The 21,747-nt window shown below is 35.5% G+C and overlaps 1 protein-coding gene across 3 annotated transcripts in view; it reads right to left on the reverse strand.

Moving 5' to 3' along the window:
• Positions 1-21,747, reverse strand: part of FOCAD (focadhesin) — a 273,360-nt gene that overhangs the window by 149,791 nt on the left and 101,822 nt on the right. For 2 of the 3 annotated variants that reach the window (XM_068973925.1, XM_068973924.1), the window contains 4 exons: positions 4,751-4,855; positions 4,235-4,336; positions 3,579-3,709; positions 1,191-1,317 (listed from right to left, as the gene is read on the reverse strand). In XM_068973925.1, the coding sequence (XP_068830026.1) occupies positions 1,191-1,317; positions 3,579-3,709; positions 4,235-4,336; positions 4,751-4,855 (465 nt within the window). The remainder of the gene's footprint in view (positions 1-1,190; positions 1,318-3,578; positions 3,710-4,234; positions 4,337-4,750; positions 4,856-21,747) is intronic. The other variant, XM_068973926.1, reaches the window with a different exon arrangement.

Below are 21,747 nucleotides of genomic sequence, written 5' to 3' on the forward strand. Positions count from 1 at the left end.
CTGAACTGAACTGAATGGTCTAGTGGTTTTCCCTACTTTCTTCAATTTAAGTCTGAATTTGGCAATAAGGAGTTCACGATCTGAGCCACAGTCAGCTATTACTCAGCCATAAAAGAGAATGAAATTCTGTAATCTGCAACAATGTATATGAATCTAAATTCATACATATTGTTGTATGAATACATTCTGTGTCTGACTTATCTAAATAAGACAGAAAGATAAATACACTATGTTATCACTTATATGTGGAAACTAAAAGATAAAGCAAACAAATATATATAACAAATTAGAAACAGACTCGCAGATACAGAAAACAAGTGATTCTCAGTGGGGAAAATGAGGGGTATGAGGGAAGGTAAGGGGATCGGATTAAGAGATACAAAATACTACACATAAAATAAATAAGCAACAAGAATATTATTGTATAGCACAGGGAAATTTAGCCATTATTTTTTTAATAACTTAAAGGGAATATAATCCATACAAGTATTGAATTACTATGCTGTACACCTGAAAATATTATAAATTAACTTCCATTAAAAATAATAATAAAGCTACTTACAAGACTGCATAAAAATATTAAAAAAATTTTGTTTGGTCAGTGAATGACCTTTGATGTAATTACTACATTTCTCCAAAACATTAAAGATTCCCTTTGTTGTGCTGTACTTTTGGAAGCAGTCTTAAGTTCAGAAGACGATTTAGAGGCTCAGTTCTAACATTAATCCATCCTACCCAATATGATCACCAGGAAAGGAAGAATCTTCTGCCAATCTCCAAGCCAACAAAAGTTTTTGCTATCTATAAAACTGAGATACCATGTCAATTTGCTCACCTCCTCTGCTTCTAAAGCTCTCTAATCACAGAACCAGGAAGCAAATATACTCAAGATTTCTTCTATAAGCATTATTCACTTTATACTATCAAGAAGAGATAACAATGAAGAAGAAACTAAAGCATGATTTTCTTTAGCCTCTAGAGAATGTATACATGTTTCAAGACTCCCCTTTACAGAGAATTTGTAGACAATTTTGCTTCACTCTACTGAACAAAGAAAGATCTCTAGATATAAACAGTCTGACTTTTTCAGTTACTAGAATTTATCTTACATCCTTTTAAGCACAATGCCTTGTAAATTATTTTCTTCCAAATTATACAAACCAATTTAAAAACAATTCAAAAAAGCGCACCTCAGCTTGGCAGAGTGCATGAAGACCTTGTAACACCAAGGCTGCTGGAGTAGCTTGGTCAGGCTTAGTGCACTCATTCAGCACCTGGGAAATAGCTGCCAACATATCTGCACCATGCTGATATGGCCTACAACAAATGACATTCAGACACAAGATTAAAGTCAAAGAGCTGTATTACTGCTCCAAGGTCTTTTGCCTGAATAAAAACATTAATGCTTTTCTTTACCCTCATGCCTGTTAAACATGGACCCTCAATGGATGGGGGAGCCTGGAGGGCTGCCTTCTGTGGGGTTGCATGGAGTCGGACATGACTGAAGTGGCTTAGAAGCAGCAGCAGCAACAAATAAAACCATATGCTTTTTTTTTTTCAACGATTTGCAGCTTCATCACTTCTGCTATAACTTCAGGCTAATTTTTCATATTATTACCCAAAAAAGAAGACACTTATTAACAAATTTTATTCTCCCTGAATCACAAAACCTATATAGTCTGTACTCTGTGTTTTCACTGCAGGGGCATGAGTTTGATCCCTGTTGGGGAAGGAGTGTCTCACATGCTGTGTGGCAGAGCCAAGAAAAAGAAGAATGTGAAGAAAAAAAACCCTATTGTCTGAATCAACAAAAACTCAAGTCTATAGTAGTAGTGAAAAGAAATGACTTACCTTATTGAGATCATCAGTAAAGCCAGGGTTATGAGATCAGAAGATGACTGATTATAGTAGTGTTACAAACTTAGATGGTTATGCCTATCATGATGATGACAATGTATGATGATAAAGTTAATAATATGAACTATAACTGACTGAGCACTTATCTCATGTCAGGAACTGTGCCAGATTCACTGACTCTTCTTCCTCTCATTCCTCTATTGCACATATATTGTGCTATCTCTAGAATGCTTTTAACTTCATAAAGAAACGCTCAGGTCTGCATTCCTTATAAAACCTCAGTGATATATTTCTCTCTACTTAACAAAATGTAAATTAAAAAATTGCTTGATTGAATTCTATGAAATCCACCAATGGAAATCATTTAGCAAAAATGGAAATTTTTGAAAGATCTTGAGGTGGTAACTGACAGGTACACTAAATAAGTTTTTGACAGATTCTGATCTGGTCTGATATTTAACCTCTCCTGAGCCTCAGCTTTAAGTATGTAAAATTAAAATGTCGGCTTTCATCTCTCAATTTTTTCCATGCCAATACCTCAAGAGAATCTAAACTCTGAGATCTTGGGATACATGTGTATGACTTTTAGACCAAGTGATTTTTTGTGTTGCCAAAAGGTTGGAGCTTAGAAAAGATGCAAAACTGCTAAGGCTTAAATACAGTCTAATCTGAGATTTTACCTAACACAGGAATCATCTGTATTATCAGCATCCAGGCCAACTCATTCATTGTAAAGCTTCAGGAAGTACCATTCGCAGTGTCATCATTGACAAAAGTGAGGATTATGCTCTAAGAATTCTACAGTGCAGTGGTTCAATCAATATGAAACTGCGAGATTACAAACTATTTCAAATGTATTAAATCTATTTCCTCATTAAAGATTTTGACCTAATTCAAGAAAATAGAAATCTGATGAGGTGGAGCTCTGCTCAGTGTTATTTCAATCTTAGGAACTCCTGCCTAGCTATTAACCCGTAACCTAGAAGAGCAGCAGCATCTCCCTAATATCTTCAAGTCTTTTTAAACCCCAGAGCATATACAAGAATTCAAGATCATTTCCTTCCCTGTAATATTTCCTAACAATTAATTCCATTCAATGAGTCACAAATAAGGCCTTTTCTATTTAAACATCTTATAAAAATCAAGCATAGGTTTTAAAGGAATCTCTATACTGTTCTCCACAGTGGCTGTGTCAATTTACATATCCAGCCATAGTGGAAGAGAATTCCCTTTTCTCCATATCCTCTCCAGCATTTATTATTCATAAATCAAAAAAAATCAAGCATCACATAAGGAGACTATAATAAAGAACAATTTGACCTATAACCCACTGCTTAGGTTTCAGGAACTGATATATAGAAAAATACAAAACATAACATCTTATGTTTTATTACAACATTAAATTATTATCCAGAAAAGGATATAAATATCTGCTAAACCTAGATATAAGACTAGACCTGAAAAGACATGCCTGCTACTCAAAGTAATTGTCTGATGTTACTAAATTTTACAGTCAGACACTTGTGCTTAATATTCATTTATTCTTACTTAAATATATTCTGCCTATCTTTCCGAGTGTCTTGCTTGCAATAAAAAGATTAAATATAAATATATATATCATGTAAAATAAATGCAAAAATATATCATGCATTTATATATATATGTATAAATGCAAAAATATGTATCATGATATACATTCCCAAGGGTCAGGCATGTCTTACCTTTGCTTACATATGTCTCTGATTGATGCTGCTTTAGCAATTAGTTTCTCCCATTGGACTTCCTTGCCCACAGACAGAGAGGGCACATCGGACATGGCCATGAAACGCTGCAGTTCAGGGTAGACACGATCCTAAGAAGGCAGTTTCACAAAAAAGGTAATTTTACAACTTGAGCTGAATAATCATTATCTCCTTCTATGAAACATTTTCACCTCTAAATCTTACATTTGCATTGCAAATTATAACATATTTCTTCTAATCAGCAAAGAAGAATGCTGCTATGATTGCTAGAGATTTTCTTGCACATCTATGTACTGTTCATTTCATAAAACTAGGAAAAAAGTGGCAAAATCTCACTTTAATTACAAAGGCTCTAATCACTTAAATTTCTATTACTTTTTCACAAAAATGGAAAAACAGATTTCAAAATTAAGGAAACAAGATGATTTTCTATTCTCAATTTCTCTCTGAGTCAATCACAACTGACAGCTTCATAGATCAAAAGTACAACACTAAATTAAAATTTCTCAATGCAATCATTTATGCCACTCACTAATATCACTATATCAAAGCACTGTCATGCATAATGACAAAATTTGTTTTCTTCAGTGAAAGGGACATGCTTAATATCCACACAAGTGTGTATCTGAGCTTACCTGTTTTTCCCACAAAGATGTCAACAAGCGCAAAGTCACAGCTTTTAGTTGTGGAGTGGTTCCAAGAAGTTGAATTACTCGTAGAATCTGTCCTATGCACACCTACAAAACATTGAAGAAACTTTGGTTTCATAAATGCAAATGCGAATAAAATCCCAGTGGTAACAAAAAAAACTTAAAAACCTCTTATTATAAAATAAAGACTGAAATGGAAGCTTATTACAGTATTACCTATCTTCTCAGAGGTCAGAGATACCTTTGGGAGGAGCTAGTTAGCAATTCTGGGCACATAAAGATCCTATGTCAGACAATATATCCAGTGGGAAAACATGATGAAAAGATGATTTTAGAAACTAATTCTTAAATATTTTAACAAATATTTTTGGCCCAACAAAGGAAGTAGTGATCGGAGCAAAATTAAAAGGTCAAAATTTCACATGATAAGAAACAAAATTCAATGTATTCTTCATGCCTCACTTTCTTTCTGCTCCCAAGTAAATTGGTTAATATACAAACCTTGTGAACACCAAGTGTAGGTAAAGTATACAAGATATCATTGTATAACACAGGTGCCAGTGGTCTTCCTAATTTGAACATCAAAACTGGAATCAGATTCGGTACCTAAAATGAATTTAAAGATCATACAAATTATGCCTTTTAAAAGAAATCAATCTATAAAGCAATCATTATTTCATTTTTCTCCAAAGGAATACCATGAATATATATGAATTAAAAGACAAAAAATGCCAGTTAGCCATTTATTGTTAATGATAAAATCACAATATCACTAATATCCTATTTATTTTTAAATTACTTGTGAGCTCTTGTTCTATCCATTTATACATGTTTAAATACTCTAGGGGTTTTGGTGCTAAAATCACAACATTAATTATTTGTAATAAAAAATACTTATGATCTATCCTGCCCTAAAGAAGCTTACAAATTCTTTAAAAAAAAAAGAAGCAGCAGCAGCAGCTTACAATTCTAATGAGCAACATAATGAAATATTCATTGAAGTTATTCCAAAACAAAATAATTAAAATCAATTGTACTTTATGGGAATTAATACACAAAAAATTTCTTGCAGGTTCATATTTCAATCCCTATGCATACCACAATAAAATAAGAAAAGCAAACCATTTTTTGATTCAGTTCAGTCGCTCAGTCATGTCTGACTCTTTGTGATCCCATGAATCGCAGCACGCCAGGCCTCCCTGTCCATCACCAACTCCCAGAATTCGCTCAGACTCCTGTCCATTGAGTCAGTGATGCCATCCAGCCTTTTTTCTTTTTTTTTGATTGGATGTCTTTTATTATTAAGATGGCAATATTTCCCAGATATATCTACAGATTCAATATAAACTCTATCAAAATTCCAGCTAGCCTCTTTGCCAAAATTGAGAAATTAATCCTAAAATTCACATGAAAACAAGTGATCCTAAAGAACCAAAACAATCCTGAAAAGGAATGAAGTTTGAACATTCAACTTTCTCAAATACAAAATGTCCTACAAAGTTACAGCAATCAAAATATTGTGGTACTGGAATAAGAATGTAAATACAGATCAATGAAATAGAACTCAGTATCTAGAAATAAAATCTGTCATTTATCTCAATTGATTTTAGACAGGCCAAGAAAACATGATGGAGAAAGAAGAGTCTTTGAAAAATGGTGTCGGATTTTGAAAACTATATTTCCACCTACAAAAGAATTGATTTTGACTCCTTCCTCATACTATATTAATAATTTTTGAGCAAAAATTAACTCAAAATAGAGTTTAGACTAAAATGTAAGAACAAAAACTGTAAAACTCTTAAAGAAAACATAGGAGTAGATCTTTCTGAACTTGAGTTAGGCAAAGCCTTCTTAGATATGACACCAAAAGCATGAGCAACAAAATAAAATATATTTCATCAAATTAAAAATATCTGTCCTTCAAAAGACACTATGCTGCTGCTGCTGCTGCTGCTGCTGCTGCTAAGTCGCTTCAGTCGTGTCCGACTCTGTGCGACCCCACAGACAGCAGCCCATCAGGCTCCCCCATCCCTGGGATTCTCCAGGCAAGAACACTGGAGCGGGTTGCCGTTTCCTTCTCCAATGCATGAAAGTGAAACGTGAAAGTGAAGTCGCTCAGTCGTGTCCAACTCTTAGCAACCCCATGGACTGTAGCCTACCAGGCTCCTCCATCCATGGGATTTTCCAGGCAAAAGACACTATAAAAGGAATGAAATTGTGGAATTCACAAACATGTAGGTGGACCAAGGGACTGTCTTAGAGAGTGAAGTAAGTCAGAAAGAGAAAAACAAATTCACATAATATCACTTATATGTGGAATCTAGAAAACGATACAGTGAACTTATTTGCAAAGCAGAAACAGAGACACAGACAGAGAATGGACATATGGATGGTGGGGGGAGGGGGGAGGCGGAGGGGCAATTAGAGAGGAGGTGGGATGAATTGAGAGACTGGGGTTGACACATACACACTATTATGTATAAAACAGATAATTAATGAGAATCTGCTGTATAAGCACAGGGATTCCACTCAGCACTTTGTGGTGACCTAAATGGGAAGGAAATCCAAAAAAGAGGGGATGTGTATGTATACATATAGCTGGTTCACTTTGTAGTATACCAGTAACTAACCCAACATTGTAAAGCAACTATATGCCAACAAAAAAAAGTTTTTTTAAGACACTATAAATGGATGTTGAATTTTGTCAAAGGCCTTCTCTGCATCTATTGAGATAATCATATGGTTTTTATTTTTCAATTTGTTAATGTGGTGAATTACATTGATTGATTTGCGGATATTGAAGAATCCTTGCATCCCTGGGATAAAGCCCACTTGGTCATGGTGTATGATCTTTTTAATGTGTTGTTGGATTCTGATTGCTAGAATTTTGTTGAGGATTTTTGCATCTATGTTCATCAGTGATATTGGCCTGTAGTTTTCTTTTTTTGTGGCATCTTTGTCAGGTTTTGGTATTAGGGTGATGGTGGCCTCATAGAAAGAGTTTGGAAGTTTACCTTCCTCTGCAATTTTCTGGAAGAGTTTGAGTAGGATAGGTGTTAGCTCTTCTCGAAATTTTTGGTAGAATTCAGCTGTGAAGCCGTCTGGACCTGGGCTTTTGTTTGCTGGAAGATTTCTGATTACAGTTTCAATTTCCGTGCTTGTGATGGGTCTGTTAAGATTTTCTATTTCTTCCTGGTTCAGTTTTGGAAAATTGTACTTTTCTAAGAATTTGTCCATGTCTTCCACGTTGTCCATTTTATTGGCATACAACTGCTGATAGTAGTCTCTTATGATCCTTTGGATTTCTGTGTTGTCTGTTGTGATCGCTCCCTTTTCATTTCTAATTTTATTGATTTGATTTTTCTCTCTTTGCTTCTTGATGAGTCTGGCTAGTGGTTTGTCAATTTTATTTATCCTTTCAAAGAACCAGCTTTTGGCTTTGTTGATTTTTGCTATGGTCTCTTTTGTTTCTTTAGCATTTATTTCTGCCCTAATTTTTAAGATTTCTTTCCTTCTACTAACTCTGGGGTTCTCCAATTCTTCCTTTTCTAGTTGCTTTAGTTGTAGAGTTAGGTTATTTATTTGACTTTTTTCTTGTTTCTTGAGGTATGCCTGTATTGCTATGAACTTTCCTCTTAGCACTGCTTTTATAGTGTCCCACAGGTTTTGGGTTGTTGTGTTTTCAGAAATTAAGGAAACAATTCCATTCACCATTGCAACGAAAAGAATAAAATACTTAGGAATATATCTACCCAAAGAAACTAAAGACCTATATATAGAAAACTATAAAACACTGATGAAAGAAATCAAAGAGGACACTAATAGATGGAGAAATATACCATGTTCATGGGTCGGAAGAATCAATATAGTGAAAATGAGTATACTACCCAAAGCAATTTACAAATTCAATGCAATCCCTATCAAGCTACCAGCCATATTTTTCACAGAACTAGAACAAATAATTTCAAGATTTGTATGGAAATACAAAAAACCTCGAACTGCCAAAGCAATCTTGAGAAAGAAGAATGGAACTGGAGGAATCAACTTGCCTGACTTCAGGCTCTACTACAAAGCCACAGTCATCAAAACAGTATGGTACTGGCACAAAGACAGACATATAGATCAATGGAACAAAATAGAAAGCCCAGAGATAAATCCACACACATATGGACACCTTATCTTTGACAAAGGAGGCAAGAATATACAATGGAGTAAAGATAATCTCTTTAACAAGTGGTGCTGGGAAAACTGGTCAACCACTTGTAAAAGAACGAAACTAGATCACTTTCTAACACCGCACACAAAAATAAACTCAAAATGGATTAAAGATCTAAATGTAAGACCAGAAACTATAAAACTCCTAGAGGAGAACATAGGCAAAACACTCTCAGACATAAATCACAGCAGGATCCTCTATGATCCACCTCCCAGAATTCTGGAAATAAAAGCAAAAATAAACAAATGGGATCTAATTAAAATTAAAAGCTTCTGCACAACAAAGGAAAATATACGCAAGGTGAAAAGACAGCCTTCTGAATGGGAGAAAATAATAGCAAATGAAGCAACTGACAAACAACTAATCTCAAAAATATACAAGCAACTTATGCAGCTCAATTCCAGAAAAATAAATGACCCAATCAAAAAATGGGCCAAAGAACTAAATAGACATTTCTCCAAAGAACACATACGGATGGCTAACAAACACATGAAAAGATGCTCAACATCACTCATTATCAGAGAAATGCAAATCAAAACCACAATGAGGTACCACTTCACACCAGTCAGAATGGCTGCGATCCAAAAATCTGCAAGCAATAAATGCTGGAGAGGGTGTGGAGAAAAGGGAACCCTCCTACACTGTTGGTGGGAATGCAAACTAGTACAGCCACTATGGAGAACAGTGTGGAGATTCCTTAAAAAATTGCAAATAGAACTACCTTATGACCCAGCAATCCCACTGCTGGGCATACACACCGAGGAAACCAGAATTGAAAGAGACACATGTACCCCAATGTTCATCGCAGCACTGTTTATAATAGCCAGGACATGGAAGCAACCTAGATGTCCAACAGCAGATGAATGGATAAGAAAGCTGTGGTACATATACACAATGGAGTATTACTCAGCCGTTAAAAAGAATTCATTTGAATCAGTTCTGATGAAATGGATGAACCTGGAGCCGATTATACAGAGTGAAGTAAGCCAGAAAGAAAAACACCAATACAGTATACTAACACATATATATGGAATTTAGAAAGATGGCAATGATGACCCTATATGCAAGACAGGAAAAAAGACACAGCTGTGTATAACGGACTTTTGGACTCAGAGGGAGATGTAGAGGGTGGGATGATTTTGGAGAATGGCATTCTATCATGTATACTATCATGTAGAATTGAATCGCCAGTCTATGTCTGACGCAGGATACAGCATGCTTGGGGTTGGTGCATGGGGATGGCCCACTGAGATATTATGGGGAGGGAGGTGGGAGGGGGGTTCATGTTTGGGAACACATGTAAGAATTAAAGATTTTAAAATTAAAAAAATAAAAATTAATAAAAATTAAAAAAAAAGACACTATAAAGAAAATGAAAATAAAAAGAACCCACGGAATGGAAGAAAATATCTGCAAATCATACATCTAATGAGGGACTTACATATCCAGAATATAAATATATCAAGAATCCTCCATAATAAAGGACAAATAATCCAATTTTAAAAGAGCAATGGATCTGAATAGGTATTTCTCCAAAGAAGACAAACAAATGACCAATAAAGACAGGAAAAAAGTATTCAACCAGCATTAACCATGACATAAATGCAAATCAAAACCAAATAATATGCCACCTCATACCAAATAGGATGACTTGAAAAGACATATCATAGTAAATACTGACAAGGATGTGGCGAAATCAGGACCTTCATACACTGCCAGTGGGAAAGTTAAATGGTGAAGCCCCTTAGGAAAACAGTCAGTCCGTTTCTCAATTGGCTAAATAGAATTACCATATGATTTAGTAACTGTTCCCATAGGTACTTACCCAAGAGAAATTAAAACATATATCCATACAAAAACGTACATGTGGACCTTCACAGCAGTATAATTCACAACAGCCAAACAGTGGAAACAATGCAAACCTCCATCAGCTGATGAAGGGATAAATAAAATGCAGTACACCCATATGATAGAACATTATTCTGCCATAAAGACAGAATCAATACGGATGAACTATTTAAACATCAATAGCAAAAAATAAGCAAATTAAAAAATGAACAAAGGACTTGAACAGACATTTTCCAAAGAAGAACTACAAATGGCCACAGACACATGAAAAGATGCTTAATATCACTAAGCATCAGAGAAATGCAAATCAAAACCATGATGAGATATCACCTGACACCTCTTAGAATGGCCATTATCAATAAACTAGAAAATAACAGCTGTTGGCAAGGATGAAGAAAAACTGCAACCCTTGAACAATGTCGGTAAAAAGGAAAATGGTACAGTCACTATGAAAAACAATATGGAGGTTCCTTAAAAAATTAAAAACTAACATATGCAATCCCACTTCTGAGAATATCAGTACAGGCAGTAGTCTCTTTTAAAATTTATTCACTCATACACACACACACACACACACACACACACACACACACAAATAAATTAACTGCTCAGTTGCTATTAGCTACTTATTCTAAAACAATAGTCTTTTGATTGAAACAAGATTTTCTGTAATATTTTACGGAGTGTCAAGAAACTTTAATTGTTTGACTTGTTTCATCTGGCACTGTTGGTTTCTATAATAAAATACACATGGGCAATTAAAAATGTTTCAAATCTAATATTTCAAAGGAACTGAAATCAGGATCTCAAAGAGAGGTTAAGCACCTCCATGTTCACTGCGGCATTCCTCACTATAGCCAGGAGATGGAAATGACCTAAATACTATCAATGGATGGAAAGATAAAGAAAATGTGGAACATACAAGCACAAGGAAATCCTGTCATATACTATAATATGGATATGGATACATCTTGAGGACATTATGCTATGTGAAACAAGCCAGTCACAGAAGGACAAATATCGCGTGGTTCTATTGTATGAGGTTTCTAAACTAGCCAGTCTTAGAAAAAGAAAGTTGAATGTGCTTATCAAGAGCTGGGATGAGGGAGAAATGGGGACTTGCTCAGTGGGTTCAGAAATTCAGCCTTGCAAGACGAAAAACTGTATACAGTATACCTTCATTTTGATAAGAAGGTACATTTTATGTTATCTGCTCTTCACTACAATTTTTAAAAGAATTCATGGGATTGTTTTTTAAGAGTCAGAAGAGTCTTGTTGAGTTCATTTAGGTAAACGACTTTATTTTACAGATGATAGAGGTAAGGCATGGAGGGAATTACAAAGTTAGTGACAGAAAGAGGATGGAAGTTCAGATCTCAGTTCACTCCTCCCTTCTATACTGGGAGAAATGAAAACAACACAAGATTCCAGGCTGTATATAATAGGATGAAGAGTTATCATGTCAAGTCTTCTTCCTATAATTGGACTAAACATACAAGAAAAAAGCAGGAGAGACAAAACTCAGCATCTCCCTGGAGTCAATCATATAAAGAACAGAGTAGAAAAATTTTACTCTGGATTCCACAAAAAATATCCATGTGGGCAACACTGTACAAGTTACGCAGAAAGCAGCATAATCTTTCAGAGTCCTATAATGAAAATCATGAGTAGTGCTATCCACTTATAAATTGAGAAATATAGAGGGCTTTGTTATTATTCGTTCTGGTTTCCAGATGAGAGATATAATTAATGTCTATAACTAGCCTCTTTTTAAAAGATATGAGAGAGCTCATATTTTAACAGTATACAAGAGATAGTTATAAATTAACATAGATGCATAAGGTACTATGGTGTTTTTGAACATCAGTTAATTCCATCTTCCTAAATTATTTGACATGTCTACTCACAATAGTACTTATTATTTCAGTAATACAGTAGAAAGCAGTTCACTGATGGACGTGCTGAAAAGCTAATCATTTCTTATAAGAATCTGAAGAAATGCAGCAACATCAAAGAAATCTAAACACAGTGTAATTTTTTTTTTCTTCTGTGGTTCATATTATACCATAATGTTATAACTAAATAAGTGGCTTAGGGTCTTGAACTTTAACCTTTGCAAGTCAAATAAGGTCAAGGGAAGAAAGATTGCCTCAACTAGGCAATTTTCTTTCTGTTTGATATTCACTCTAGCTTTATTCCAATTCAGTTTGAGCATATGATCCATAATGACTCATCAGAGATGTTAGTAACAGCTAACATCTACTGAACAGTGACTACAAATGCTCTCCTTAGCACTTTATAGAAATCATGATTATCATGTTTCAAATGATAAAACTGAAGTTTGTAAAAGCCAAATAATTTGCCCAAGGTATTAATAACAGAGTAGTACATATTGGAGTTGGGACTAAAGCAAAGCAATTTAACTCTGAAGAGCCCATGTACTTGCCAGTTTGGCTTACCAAAAATAGGGTGACATCTTCATCATCTTTGCATCTCAGGTCCCAGCATATCGTAAGTGCTTTCAGAATGCAAAAACCACTCCTAATTTCTTTATCTGCTCAAATTCTATATGCAAGATAGATCTTGTAATAGTGCTGCATATATTTCATTTGGTACACAATTATTAAAAGCCTACCATTTGCAAAGAAAAGTACCTAGAGACAGTACTCTGACCAAATAACTCTGAATCACAAAAATTTACCTCTTAGGTTAAGTGTTACCAGGATATCAATATTATCAGAACATCTTAAGAATCTGAGCTAAGAGTTTCCCAGTACATAGAAAAATAAGTTCATCAACATAGGAGCTCCAAGCAAAGACTAAACAAGGAAATACCACCAACGAGAATGGATCAACTCAAGCACCATATCACTGGAAGAGTTTGAAATACCTGGAAGAAAATAACTGCGACCTTTCTCTGCCTAAACTTAATTTCTAGGTTAGTCTCCTTGGTCTGAATTTCTCTTTCAGAGTCTGACAATTTATATATTTAGAAAATGGTATAAGAAAACTTAATTGTTGACAAAAGTAATCATGATGCTATTAGATGTAAATACCAGTGGGACAAAGGAATAAAACCACAACTTATTTCAATTGCTAATATTTTAAAAACTTGATCTAAATAACAACTATAATGAGTAAATTCCTGTAAGCATAAAATGTCCTTCCTAAACAAAAGTTTGTTTTACATTCCTATCATGAAAGTGTGAAAGTGAAAGTCGCTCAGTCCGGTCTGAATCTTTGTGATCCCATGGTCTGTACCATGGAATTCTCCAGGCCAGAATACTTGAGTGGGTAGCCTTTCCCTTCTCCAGAGGATCTTCCCAGCCCAGGGATCAAACCCAAGTCTCCTGCATTGCAGGTGGATTCTTTACCAAGTGAGCTTTCAGGGAAGCCCTAATATACTTCTATCATGGTAAGATCTAAACCTTTCATAGTCTGACTGGTAGAACACAGTTAAAAGCCAATGTCCCATAAGTAAAGCATAATGTGTTTATTTTTCCTTTCAATTCAGAACAGTCAATTTCTACCACTGTGTGTGCCACTGGCAATGAGTCTTACATTGTAGAGCTGAAAGGAGGAGTTTGAATGCCCTCCAAGAATGAGATATAATTAAATACAGCTCAGTGAGGTAAGCAACTATGTAATAAAACTAGAGAAAGTCGATGTTTTTGAATTTATTAAAATAGTAAATTGCTCAAGTATCCCAAAGCTATGACAGTTGGATCAATTTATTGGAATAAAAACTATGCGAGACTGACAATGGTAAATGTGAGCCAATTCATAGTACATTTGAAGCAAAAAAAGATTAAATGGACAATACAAATAGGCTGAACATAAAGTACGACTCCAAATCCTCACTTTCCTTTTCCACTGACAAAAAACTTTTGAAGTATAAATAAGTGGTAGATATTTTATACCATAAATTGTATAAGGTTGCAATTCAGTCTCAAATGAAAGCCTGAACATTAAACAGGGTTTATTTAAAGAATAGTGATAAACAAATGACGTGACTAGAAAGCTATATTAACCAAAAAGATTCACACCCAGGATGAAGTAAAATTAATGAAAAAAGCCAGAAACATAAAAAAGGATTGATATAAATGTCTTACAACAATGAATAAGGAGACATTCAATTGCTTGGAGCAGACAGGGTATCATTAAGGAATGACACAAAACAGATTTAGTAAACTCCTATCCTGCCTAATCTTCTGCATCAAGGAAAAATATAAGACTAGAAAGATGAATGTTAGTAAGTAGACACTGACAGTGACATCCATGATAGAAATGGTGCAAACCAATAGAAAAAAAAAAGATGATAATGATTAATCCATGAATGGTTTTTAGAAAAACTGATTAGTTAATGGGGAAGAGAAATCCTAACACACTACTATGAAAGAAAAAAAAAAATTCCAAATGGATTTAGGAATTAAATATCAAAAAAATAAGAATAAGACAATCTAGAAAAAAATCTAAGTGAATATTTACATGCTCTCTAGGGCTCAGAGGGTAGAGCAATGGCACCCCACTCCAGTACTCTTGCCTGGAAAATCCCATGGATGGAGGAGCCTGGAAGGCTGCAGTCCATGGGATCACCGAGGGTTGGACACGACTGAGCGACTTCACTTTGACTTTTCACTTTCACACATTGGAGAAGGAAATGGCAACCCACTCCAGTGTTCTTGCCTGGAGAATCCCAGGGATGGGGGAGCCTGGTGGGCTGCCGTCTGTGGGGTCACATGACTGAAGTGACTTAGCAGCTTAGCAGGGAAAAAAAAAATCTCACTATGAGGCTACAATTCCAGAGGAACATTTAGAAAACATTAAGAGCATCTGAATTTAAATACATGTTAGCACAACAAAAAAAAGGTGAAAGATAATGTTAAGGAAATCACCTTGAAAGTGAAGTAAAAGTGTAGAGAGAAGAAATCAGGGAAAGAAAAGAAAAATGTAAGTGAAGTGAAGTCTCTCAGTCGTGTGACTCTTTGCGACCCGGTGGACTGTAGTCTACCAGGCTCCTCCATCCATGGGATTCTCCAGACAAGGATACTGGAGTGGGCTGCCATTTCCTTCTCCAGGGGATCTTCCCAACCCAGGGATCAAACCCAGGTCTCCCACATTGCAGGCAGATGCTCTACCCTCTGAGCCACCAGGGAAGCCCTGAAAAATGTAAGACCAGTACAGAATTCGGGGTCCAAGTAACAGAAGTTCCAGAAAGAAAGAGCAGATCAGTAGAGGGAAAGAAATTAATGACAAAATAATAAAGAAAATTCCCCAGAATTCAAGGGCCTTGATTTCCACATTTTAAAAAGCCATCAATTACCAGTTCAACAGATGAAAAAAGGTTCACACCAATACACATCTTCATTGAAATTACAGAGTACCAGGGCAAAGAGAAGATTCTAAAAGCTTCCAGAGAGGAAAAATAAAAACCAACATTAGATTCACAGAAACATACACTCAGCATTTCAGGAAGCAGAACAACTTTGGATTTCTTCATAGCAGCACTTGACGCTGTAGAACCAATGGAAGAAAACAAACAAGATTTTGGAGGAAAATGGCTCCAAATGCAGAATTCTACACCCAGTCAAACTAACCCAATCTCTGCCATACAGGAAAGCACTGACTAATAGTTACAAAAAAGAAAACACATGCACATACAATTTTCAAGCAAAGATTTGATACTTAAAGAATGCAAAGATACTTAAGTAAATACAGAATCCACCCCCTCCAAAATGGGTGAAGCATACATATCTAAAATTCAAAGACAAAAACAAAAGCAGTGAATAAAAACTTTAAATCTCACTACCAATTTTTAAAATTGAAAATGAAAACAAGATAGTTTCCTCACATACTGAAGTTTGAAATATTTTAAAATTCTAAAACATAATGTAAAAAAAAATAAATAAATAAAACGTAATGTAAAGATACAGTGAGACAGACATTCTCACACAATTATGGGGGAGTAAAAGGTGATGACACAATGTTTCTAAAGAGAAAATTTTCAAATTTTATTTAAGAAGTTTAGCTCTAATCTGAGATTTACTTCAAAATAACATTTCTGAGCTGAGGACTGGAGAGTGGAGGGTACAGAAGACACAGACCAGCTGGGGAATGATAATTGCTGAGGGTAAGGGATGACTCAATCAGGTTTACTATACTATCCATCCATTTTTGATTATGCTTGAAATTTTTTAAAATAAAACATTAAAAATCTCCTAATCTAGGAGTCTCATCACATAAATGTATTTTTTTTAAATCAGAAATTCAATAAAATGTAGGAGACAAGATTTCCCCCCAATATACATACAACATTATGTCAGAGTAAATTAGCTTAAAAGAAAAAAGCAAAACAATAAAAAAAAACCTTTCATATTATTAAAACTGCATACAATATGGAAAACATATCTCAAAAAAAAAATACTATAAATAGAATTTGTTGTTATAACCACAAAGGAAAAGGGACAAAGAGAAACAGAAAACTCTGTTTTCCTGTACTATAGAAGAACTGAAGACAGGCAATAGTTACCTATGAAATTTAAAGGGTTAACATGTAAAAGACAAACTAGGTTTTTCATGTAATTCCAAGGTTCAAATCGAAAGGCATATTTGAGTTTAATATGGAAAAGAAGTTTTAAGAGAAATTTTTACAGAATAGAGTGGGATGCCTTAGAAGGCAGTAAGTTTTCTGTAACCAGAGGTGCTCAATAAGACAGTGATAACCATCTATTGAGAAGTTGCTTAAGGTATATATACTTATATATTCAAATATTAAAAAGAAGAATAATAGAAGAAATTTCCAGGACCTACTATTTAAAATATAAAACATAGCTTCAGTTAATCAAAATTTAAGCAAATATCTAGGCAGAAAACAGTTAACACAGCAGGCTTGAGAATCATCCTTAAAAGCCACCTTGCAAAGTTAGGCGTTAGGTAGAGTCTCAGAAAGTGGATTTGGGGAAGGTTCCTACCATTCTTTATTGATACAAATGTCCCTAAACTGTTTGTACAGATAGTTGCAATGCTAATGCTGTGCCTAAGCTGAGTGAGTGAAAGTCGCTCAGTTGTGTCTGACTCTTTGTGACCCCATGGACTACACAGTCCACGGAATTATCCAGACCAGAATACTGGAGTGGGTAGCCATTCCCTTCCCCAGGGGATCTTCCCACCCAGGGACTGAACCCAGGTCTCTCGCATTGCAAGCGGATTCTTACCCAGCTGAGCCACCAGGGAAGCTCGTGCCTGAGCTGACCAGCCCCCAATAACACCGTTGGGCAGAGTCTCTAATGCTCTTCCATATTAGACAACACTCCACATGTGCTGTCATGATTCCATGCTGGAGGAATTAAGCACATTCTGTGCGACTCCACCAGGAGAGGATTTTTGGAAACTTGTGCCCAGTTTCCTCTGGACTTCACCCAATGAACCTTTTCCTTTGCTGATTTTGCTTTTACCCTTTAGCTGTAATAAATCATAGTTGTATTTGGAACTAGATAATGGGTCTTGTGAGTCCTTAAAGCAAATCAACAAACCAGAGCATAGTCTTGGAGACTCCTGACCCAGAAGCATTTCATATTCTGTCTTAAAAGAAACTAGCAATGAAGAAAACATAAATGTTATGTAGAATTTTTTAAAAGAGCAACTTCTAGAGTATTTCTCAATGCGTAACAACAGTAAATTCTCCCATGAGTTATATACCTAACAGCCAGAAACATTTGAGGAACAACTACACACTGGGTGCTGTGTCAAGCTTTAACAACAAAGCTGAGAAAAGACAGACCCTGCTCTCAAGCAGTTTGTAGTTTATTCAAGGAACTCACAATTAAAATTTCCATCATTACTGACTGAATAAGCCAAACTCAACTTTCAGGGTTAAAAGCATAGAAAATAATTTCTATAGACAGAAATGAAGATATAAGAACAAGAAAACAACAATTCAAACTTTGATAACTGCAAAATACTAAATAGTATGGCCTTCCCAGGTGGCAAGTTGAATTAGTGGTTGAATCCGCCTGCCAATGCAAGAAATGTAAGAGACACAGGTTCAATTCCTGGGTCGGGAAGATCCCCTGGAGAAGGGCACGGTAATCCACTTCAGTATTCTTGCCTGGAGAATCTCAAGGACAGAGGAGCCTGGCAGGCTACAGTCCATGCGGTTGTAAAGGGTTGGACACGACTGAAGCGACTTAGTGCGCATGCATGCTTTTTTCCGAGGAAAGGAGAAATTCTAGCACTGGGCTGCCCAATTCAATAGCCACTTTCCACACACAGCTACTTAAATTTGAAATTAATGAAAATTAAATAAGATTAAAACTCTGGTCTTTTAGTCACATTACCCAAATTTCAAGTGCACAAAAGTCACAAGTGGCGAGTGACTACCATATTGGAAAACACAGAATACAGAACAATTTCATCACTGCAGAAACTTCTGTGTTGAACAGTGCTATCATAAAAGGCTGAAGTGCCCAAGAATTCCTCAGATGTTTGCTACCACGTTATCTCTAATGGCAGCAATAACAATAACAACAAAAACAGGAGCAACTTAAATATCTATCAATACAGAAACAATGACATACATTGAACTGTTGATACCCTGTAGAACATCAGCAACCTTCAAACACCATAAATTAGATCTGTACAAACTAGCACAGAAAGGTGACTACACTGTATTAATGAGAGAAAGACACAAACCGCAAAGGAATCTATAGTATAATGCAATGGCTTTGTGTTCATATATGCGAATATATTGTGGGTGGTTCAGAGGGAAGAAAGTGCCTTAAGACAAATGTACTTGATTATGACTACTTGGACATACTACTATATTGTCTGGATACATACTACAATTATATATTACAAGAATATTACTTCAGTAAAATATTTTTACTTCATTTATATTAATAAATGCAATTTAAATAGTAATGTTGTTTCACCAAATTTCTTTTCAGCAGTCTTTCAGTATGTGATGGGACTGAATTTGCATTAAATGACCGGAAGCTATCAGAGTAGAAGAGTCGGAAGTAGATGCGGGAGCACTAGAACCCAGCGAAGGCTCAGGGGAGGAATGAGACAGACTGCAGACTTTCTGCCCAAAGAAGATGGATCCCATCTGGGAACAAAATCTGACTACGCTTCTCCCCTGCTTTCTTGCTCAACTTAGTTTTCAAGACAATCTAGTCCTTCTGGCTTACTGAACCTTGTATGTGTTCAATCTTTATCAAAATGATAGTTCAACTACTTATGTACTAACCACGAAAAATAGGGGCTTCCCAGGTGGTACTAGTGGTAAAGAACCCACCTGCCAATGCAAGAGACAAAATCTCTTGAGTCAGGAAGATCCCCTGGAGGAGGGCATGGCAATCCTTTCCAGTATTCCTGCCTGGAGAATCCCATGGACAGAGGAGACTGGCATGCTGCAGTCCATGGGGTCACAAAGAATCAGACATGACTGAAGCGACTTAGCACACATGCACAACCATGAAAAATGTCTAAAAAATGTCTAAAATGTCTAAATGTTTGTCCTTTCCTAGGCAAAGAATACCCTAAGCCCTGTTTGTCACTCTAGCTTCGTAAACACCTTTATTTCAGTATACTTTGGGTAACAGTTATTCATCCTCAAGACTGCTGCCTATCGTACTCTGTGAACACCTTATAGGTAACAACTCTGTTCCTATTCTTTTTGAATTTACCCAAGACCACACATACAGCAAATACTCAGTAAATGAGAGCTGAATTAAACTCAAAGCTGACCTAAGGAGGAAGAAAAATTAACATACTGTTTGAGACTGACTACTTCCACCCCAAAAAGATCTGCCTGACATTCTATCACCCTCTTAGCACCTCTCAGAAAAGCCCGTTTTAAGAATTATTGTTCTTAACTATTTCAGGTTTCTATTCCACTGCAGAGACTGTGAGGCTATTTTAGCCGAGTAAGATCAATAAGAAGAGTATTCTAAATTCTTGGTATACTTATATGAAAGAAATGAACACTAGTTTTTTTTTTTTTTTTACTGTACATGTGTATTATTCAATCCAGTAGCTGCTAACCACATGTGCCTAAGGAGCCCTTAAAGGTAGTGAGTGTGAACTGAGATGTGCTGAAGGGTAAAATACACACCAGATTTGGAAAGTTTCATACCAAAGATGTATATGAATATGTTGATTATATACTGAAATAATATTTCAGATAAATTGAGGTAAATAAAAAATATTTTAACTTAATGTCACCTATTTATTTTCGCTTTTGAGAAAACATAGCTACCAGAAAATTTAAATCTGTATATATGGCTCATATACCTCTGTTGAGCAGCACTAGTCTCTATTTCCTGTATGCATCTAAATGCAGTTTAAAACACACACACACACACACACGTGCACACACAAGAACACTTAAAACAGTTAACGTCCCTCTTTTCATGTACTTGGGGAACAAAGAATGACCGTAAGTCTCAGATATGCAAGGAACACGTCTATCTTGCTAAATAGCCTAGCACTGAACCTGGAACATAAGGTAGCAGATAAATAATTGTAAAATAAAGAAGCTATAAAAATCAACCACAATTTTAATCACATACAACTTCTGTTGAGCACTGAGGATAAATCAGGTATTATATAATGGATTATCACATTTAACCCACCTGAAGAATTTAATGAAGTGGGTTCTTCTATTATCCTCATTTTAGAGATTAGAGAACACAAGTATATGCAGGTTTATAATGAATATACAATATCACAAGAAACAAAACAATACATATATTCTATACAAGAGGTTCAATAAAACTTTAAGGAATAAATATTTATTGAGTGCTTTCTATCACATGATTCTAGGAGCTATGAAATTAAGAGAAACACAGGTTAATTCAGTCAAAATATAAACGATTATAGGCTAGAAATCTCACTGTGATTATCAATATTCTACATCAAAATATTAATAAGCCTGAATAATAGCTAATTATCTGGTAACACAAAATTCTTACAAATTCAGGCAATCCCTTGAAATTCACTGTAAAACACAGCATTTATATGGCACTTCACAATGTTTTTTCGTAACTCATAGCTATTATAACACTTCTGAAAGGCAGGTATTGTTAGAGACTGGATAGGATCTTACAAATATTTAGATTCATTATCTGGTCCATTATCAGGCTTTAATTCATGTTCTGTGGCTTGTCTTATGACTACTGTCCAGGAATTTTCTGGTAGGGTGACAGGGAGTTTGAGACAAGTCACCTACAAAATTAATTCTGGATTCCAGATTCCTATCATCTTCAGAAATAATGGCCTTGGGCTGAGCAAGGCATGAAGACAATGTTAATTAAAAACTTTCTATGAGGCTTAAAGAGGCCAGTACCCACAAATTTATCACTTTGTTGAGGGGGAAGCATTCAAATTTATAAGCACCGATCAAAACATTCATCCTTACTGCGCTCCTTTTTGA

This window comes from Capricornis sumatraensis, chromosome 6 (assembly GCF_032405125.1).
Source record: "Capricornis sumatraensis isolate serow.1 chromosome 6, serow.2, whole genome shotgun sequence".
Classification (NCBI taxonomy): Eukaryota; Metazoa; Chordata; class Mammalia; order Artiodactyla; family Bovidae; genus Capricornis; species Capricornis sumatraensis.